Source organism: Plectropomus leopardus, chromosome 2 (genome assembly GCF_008729295.1).
Source record: "Plectropomus leopardus isolate mb chromosome 2, YSFRI_Pleo_2.0, whole genome shotgun sequence".
Classification (NCBI taxonomy): domain Eukaryota; kingdom Metazoa; phylum Chordata; class Actinopteri; order Perciformes; family Serranidae; genus Plectropomus; species Plectropomus leopardus.
In genome coordinates, this window is record NC_056464.1 from 29,986,848 (window position 1) to 29,993,589 (window position 6,742).

General features: G+C 36.6%; 1 protein-coding gene and 1 non-coding gene across 2 annotated transcripts; both read right to left on the reverse strand.

Annotated features, from left to right (window-relative positions):
* Positions 1-1,376: 1,376 nt before the first annotated feature.
* On the reverse strand, positions 1,377-1,504 carry LOC121961648. Its single transcript, XR_006107069.1, has one exon. It is a non-coding gene; the product is annotated as a U6atac minor spliceosomal RNA (small nuclear RNA).
* A 671-nt stretch (positions 1,505-2,175) lies between these two features.
* On the reverse strand, positions 2,176-6,684 carry card19 (caspase recruitment domain family, member 19). Its single transcript, XM_042495834.1, has 6 exons — positions 6,642-6,684; positions 6,017-6,156; positions 4,688-4,844; positions 4,483-4,545; positions 3,810-3,875; positions 2,176-3,307 (listed from the first exon to the last, which is right to left on the reverse strand). Exons 1-6 carry the CDS (start codon positions 6,646-6,648, stop codon positions 3,198-3,200), a joined length of 543 nt encoding a protein of 180 aa, XP_042351768.1. The 5' UTR covers positions 6,649-6,684; the 3' UTR covers positions 2,176-3,197.
* Positions 6,685-6,742: the final 58 nt, after the last annotated feature.

Consider the following 6,742-nt stretch of genomic DNA (forward strand, 5'->3'; position numbering starts at 1 on the left):
AAAAAAGAAAAAAAAAAGGAAAAGATCAGGTCACCAAGTCACTCAGAGAGGCTCAAAGAACAAATATTTGTAGTTTCAGAGAGGGTCAAAATTAGGGTTGAGATGATATGAGATTTTTTTACAGTACGATAACTGTCTCAGAAAATATTTTCACTGTATCATGGTATTACATAATTATTATTATTATCAGTCAGAATGACCCTAACAGGAATGAAAACAGAAGTGTTAGTTCTGGTTTTATTACTAGAATTAAGACTTGAAACCAATTGTCATGGAAGTATACGTAAAACATCTCCCCATTGAAACTAATAATTGAGAAAAGAAGAGATTCTTCGTCCAGTTGCATGTTTTTTCTTCAATATCTTGGATAAGCAAATGTACACCGTATGATAATCACCAACATTCTTATCACGATAAACCTTAAAACCTTAAAACCACTATATTACTGCAACCCTTGTTAAGATAAAATTAAAAAAATCAAATCCCCTCCTCTGATAAATGAAGAACAGTCCCTAAACAAAATTGTTTACAAACAGCCTGAAAAATGCCTTCAACTTGTATCTGCCCATTTGGAGTAAATTCATTTACAGCCAGACTAACTTACCAATATGTAGTCAGCAAAAAAGGCACAGTCGGAACAAAATGAATCCTTAGACTTTTACTTTAACTCATGTTACACACTGAGTGTACTACTTCTGTGGGGTAGACTGTTAAATGTTTAACCCTTTAAAACCTGAGCAAATTGGTTTGATTATCAATGGACAACTTAGGCGAAAAAATAAATAAAATTAAAAAAACAAACAAACAAACAAGAAAATGACCTTAAAAGGTTCCGCAAAATTTTAGATATATATATATTTCTGTAACACAATTTTAAATATAAAATCGTGATAATTATTTAATTTGAGTTAAATACATAGTTTTCTGGACATTTTTAAAATCATTCTCTATTAATCCTCCCCTCTTTTTTAAACAAATTTTTAGGGAAAATTCTTGTCATGTTTTGCTAATTTCTTGCAATTGTCTAAACTACTTGCCATTGTCTAAATGTCTAAAAAAAAAAAAAAAAACAACAACAACAACAACAACAATTGGTAAAATAGCTTGTGAAAGGCGTCTGAAGGCAGCACAAGAAAACTGACGTCCTTCCAGGTCTCAAAGGGTTAAATAATTGTCTGTGTATTCAGCAGTGAGCTAAATGTGGGAAACATAAGAGTTTACATCCTGTCCGACCCAGCGGAAACAAACGCACGGAAAAAGTACTCGACTATGCTTCCTGTCTTGGAGCACATGACGACAAAATGATACGTGGTTTCAGGATAAGTAAATACATGTTCAGTAAGGCGCCGTATAGAGAAAGTCAAAGTGACAAGACGGAAAAAACTTGGTTAGAGATGCCACGAAGTAGGTGGCAGTGCCTTAACCGTATGTGTGTTGATGGCCACAGGGGCCACTTCCATCCTTGTCAAGGGGAGTGCTAACCTTCTCTCCTTTCATACAACACGTTAATAAACTAAAGAAACGTGACAATATATACACGGGACTGTGACACTTGGTTTCACTCACGGTGCATGTTTACTATGATTACTGTAAGAATTACATGAAGTAAACAAAACTGTTGGATCTTTCATCTGAAACAGACTGATTTGTGTTTATACTTTAGTTTTTCGACATTTGGATGTTTTGGTTTGGGCTGTGACTCTACCCATAATGCATTGCGCTGGTAGCGCTGACTCTCATAGGCAGAAGCAGTCATGTGACTGCAAAGCTCGTCTAAAAAGGTTTAAAATCTCACGTAAGGGACACACGCGATATTATTTCTTGTTTCTTACAAAGTCTAATCTCTTTTTTTTGTTTTTGTTGTGAGCAGCAGAGTTCCCGGGAGCTCTTATGAAGCCAACATAACAGAGATTACATTTAGTGATATAGTTCACCTTTGGCCACAAGAGGGCGATGATGTTTTACCCAGTGCTGAGGTGTATTTAGTATGCTGGAAGTCAGAGGTTATTGAGCAGGAAAGGAAGCATAGATATCCATCACCCAAAACAATGTCTAAAGTCTGAGCACAATGCAAAGAAATACATGGAGTTCAAAATACCAAGTAAAAAGTTGAAAATAAGTCTGGATTGAGTCTCAATACCAAAGTGGGAGTTCGCACATGAAATGCAGGTTTTAGCTTTGTGCATTCAAGTATAATTATTATACGGTTGCAAAGTGTACCAGTGATTTGGAGGATGAAAAATTTGTTGAAAAATGGATACTGTAGAGCAGCAGTGGTGTTGTGGAGGGTATCAGCGTATATTTGGGGTATAACCAGCTCTTTTTCTGACAGTTTACTGTATAGCCACCTATCAGAATTGTAAGAGAGTAACCCACTGATCTACAACTACCACTACTCCACTGCATAGCAGGGATACTCAGCTTGGTTGGCCTGGTATCCACTTTTGTGCAATGACAAGAGGCTTGGGGCCAATTAATAAACAAACATAAATATTAATAATTATCATCTCAATTGAATAGAAGAGGCAAATCCAGTTGCAGCAGCTCTGCACAGGTCAGGTGTCTGCTTGGCGATTTTAGGATTTCAGGACATACAGGGCTAAGCCTTGTCCCATGAATGTCCTGTGGCACATTTTTTTAACCAACAAGTTCTGTTATGATGCTTTTTAATGCGCTCTGACACCTTACTTACATTCAAAGTACAAAGAAACTCATAGTTAGGATCCGTTAATTTTCACTGTGAATTGGAAAAAGGTCAGCTGTCTACCCTGCACCCTATGTGTTGAGTATCTCTGCTATATAGTGTTTATTAAATCAGGAAAATATTGACGGCATCACTGACAAAATAATTAGATTTTTAAAAGCTGTTTTATGCCATTTTTGAAGATTATAGCGACAGCTTGTTTAATGAGCTTGCTTCTGATTCCACTGCATTCATCCCTTAACTGTATTCAGTCCCTTTAACCCACCTAAATATTATCAACATGTGAGGAAATAAGAGCAAAGTGCTAAATGTAGCTCTGAATTTACCCCATCTTTCTCATTTTAGACCACAACCAAAACATTATATACAACTGTGTACAAAATTAGTTTTCAACTCCTGAAAAGATAATAGTGAGCTGTGCTTTGGTACAAGTAGCATTCATGGGAGCAGCACTGCTGAAGCACCTGGTGTGAAGGAGTCACCCCCTCCCCCCTTACTTCATGAGGCTTTCCTCAGTGTACCATATGAGAACCTCCTGAGCTTTCTTCTTTAAACCCAGAGCAGCCATCCCGAGGGCCCGGCTACCTCCCGTCACTTTAGCCTCTACAGAACAAAAACACCGTCTTTGTAACACTAAATTAATAACATTAGGAGGAGGTTTATTTTCAAAAGCATGCACGCTGAAGATGATATACTGTGCAGTACTCACTTGTGTATTTCTTATTCATGTATATATATCTGTTGTACACTGCAGCATCACACACGTATTTTATATTTCTAACTCTACATTCTTGTTTTATACACTGCATTGTAGCATAAGGCACACATTTATATTTTTACACACTCAGCACATTATACATATTATTTGCACACACAAACTAGTGCAACTTGTTTATATTATTACTGCAGTCTTATTTTATATTTTTACATACTTTGTGGTGGTACTTTTATACTTTCTATAATTCTCTAAACTTGGCATCAGAGTGACTGTACTGATCAATACGGTATTCCTGATTCCTATTAACTAGCCAATAGTACTAACAATATCTGATTATCACAATGTCTAGAGAGGTAAAAAAAAAAAAACAACTGCAAAGCTACTTACCACTGTAGTAGTAGAGTAAAGCCATTCCCACTGCAACACCAAAACAGCCAAAAAAGAAGAGGGGACCTGGAGAGAGTTAAACACATAACATTAATGTAATATATAATCTACTGTGTGTCAGTACTAAATAACTTCCCGATACTATTCTAACCTGGAAAATGTTTTAATCATATTAAAAGTACAGTGTACATTGAATGCAATGAAACACATTATGCCCCGGCTCTCTCTCAACCCTTAAAACCCAAAAATAGTACAAAAATAAAAATACTTAACTTGAAAATGTAAAAAAAAAACCTCAAGATATAATTAAAACAATAGCAACATATAATAAAACATAAATAATGCACAGCATAAACAGTAATTTAATGCGACTGCTCAGTAGTCTGACCGCCTGGCGGTGAAAACTGTCTCTGAGCCTGGAGGTCTGAGCTCTGATGCTCTGCAAACGCTTCCCTGAAGGAAGATAAGAGAGAAGGATGTGTGCTCAGTGACTTATGTCCTTTCAAGTACTGTTTAGTGCTTTTTGAGGGCCATGATGAAATCAGACACTGATCATTTTATTATTATAATTATTTTCATTTCAAACATTTGAGAATAGCAATTTAATAATTTTGCTGAACACTTTAAATGTTGCACACACTTTGAAATACATTCTTCTACATTAACGTCTCACCTCTGTCATTCATGACATATCTCTGTTGGTAGACGCGTGGATACGCCAGTGGATCTAAAGAATCTGGAGGCAGGGCAGATATGTTTTAGTGTGTGGAATAAAATGTAGAATACAATACAACTAAATATAAATAATCCATTCTGTAATGTCCAGAAAATGAATAAATATCACACATGATATGGAGAAGCAGTTTTTGGGGACTAACCTCTGAGGCGGAGCCGTGTGGGCAAGCTGTAGTAAACCTCCTCTACATGAAGGTGAAGAGCTCTGTAAAACTCCCTGCATGCTTCCTCTCCTTTCCTCTGCAGGTGTGTCAGCAGCTCACCCAGCCGAACACTGGTAGGCACGTCCAAGTTTCGGAACTGGATAATAATAACAAAAGTTATAATACGATACTTTAGGTTCCCCAAAAGGAAAATATCCATTCTTGTTTGTTGGCACAGTGTGAAGCAATTTCACTGGAATTATTTTAGGAGCTATTTCATGTATTTTTATTAAAGTGCATGTTTTCATATTGTCATATAATTTGTAAATCTGGTTCATAATATTCTTGGTGCAGTTTGTTTTTAACCACAGCCTCTGTGCAGGGCCAAAAGACTCACGAAGAATCATGAACCAGACGATTGAGAAAAAATACATTTAGATAAATAAATCAGTACATTTACTCAGATCATTTTAAATGTGCTTGCTGAAGTGCATTTTTAAAGTATTTGTACTTTCCTGCAGTATTTCCATCCTATTCTTTTACTTAATTTTAGAGGAAAATTATATTTTTATTACTTTTTATTACTCACTACATTTGACTGAACACTTTAGTTACTTTACAAATTAAGATTTTTGCATAGAAACATAACAACAGTTTTAAAAATGTGTTTTGTAATCAATTAAATTACCAAACAGTGTGTACAAGCAATAAGTAATCAGTTGACTAATCAGTCACTTGACAGAAAATTAATTTCCAAGTGTTTTGATAATCATTTAGGGTTTTTTTTTCTTTTTCTTTTTCTTTTTTATCATTTAAAGTTTTGGGGGGTGTTCTATCCTTTTTTAAATTCTTCTTGTGTTGAGTGGGTTGTTTTTAGTATTTATTTCATATATAATTCTGAGTTTGTATGTCTTGCTTCTTTATGATTTTTATTTTTACTACTTAAATTACTTGTTTGTACTTAAGTAACATTTTAATGCAGGACTTTTACTTGCAACAAAGTATTTTTACTGTGTGGTATTTGTTCTTTTACTTAGGTAAATGATCTGAATATGTCGTCCACCACTGATAATAGTCAAGTCACAGGTCCATATAATGAAACGTTGACATGCGTTTTTCTACCGCATGTATAATTTCCATGTCACAATTAAGTGATAGATTAATTCATACTTCTATAACTTTTGCTAACGCAACTTTTTGCAGTGATTTTTAGGCAAAAGTTTTACTTCAAAGTTAGTACTTTTACACTGTGCTTCCACTTTTACTTAATCTCTTCTACCATTGCTTGCATGAAATCGAGATAGTGAAGTATTTTGCATGAGGACATACTTTGGTGGCCTCCTTGTCTGAGAGGATCTGCGGGTAGATCCTGTTGAGCTGCAGGATGATTTTGTCCACCAGCTCTGTGTCCAGTCTCCGGTCAGCTCTGAGGAAGGCGCTGTCCTCTATCAGCTGCTCACGAAAACTGTCTGTCAGTGTGAGCAGAGACCAGTTTAAAACAATTACTTAGTACAAGACCCGTCCTCCATACACTGTGTGACAACAGGCTAGCTTTTCCATTCAAAGTGGACGTCAGTGTCCAGTTGCAAATGCTCTCAGGATACTGAACGGAAATTTTGACATTATCTCCGGTCTTTCCTCGTAGCGGTGGCAGAGGAGGACAGTGAGGGAATGGAGGTTTGGCGAAACAACTTTTGTAAACAGATAACGATTCTGTGACAGCAAATTGAAAAGCAGGGCTCTTTTTTAACCGCAAAATGTGTTGAGGAACTTTTCAGAAACAAGACTTGGACTGAGACGTTACACTGTCATTGTAAAACCGAGGAAACCTTTAAGGTCGCTACCGCTGTGATAATGTTCGCAGTTTGGACCTGATAGGCCGACATTAAAACGACACAGAAGGCTAACAGCGTGAAAAAACAGGCGTTAGTTTTTGGTGAAGAAAGACACAAACCTCCCATTGTGGAGTCCCCTCTGTCCTCTGCTTGGGCACGCCCCCTGACGTCACCCCGCAGCCTGGGAGTGGTCTACGTAAACGTCTTCAGAGAAGGACAA

Bases quoted from the DNA above. Each gene is read 5' to 3' on its own strand.
- card19 (XM_042495834.1), bottom strand. The intron at 3,876-4,482 runs GTGAGACGTTAA...AACTCTCTCCAG, and splicing joins ATATGTCATGAATGACAGAG to GTCCCCTCTTCTTTTTTGGC. The intron at 3,308-3,809 runs GTAAGTAGCTTT...TTTGTTCTGTAG, and splicing joins TTTACTCTACTACTACAGTG to AGGCTAAAGTGACGGGAGGT.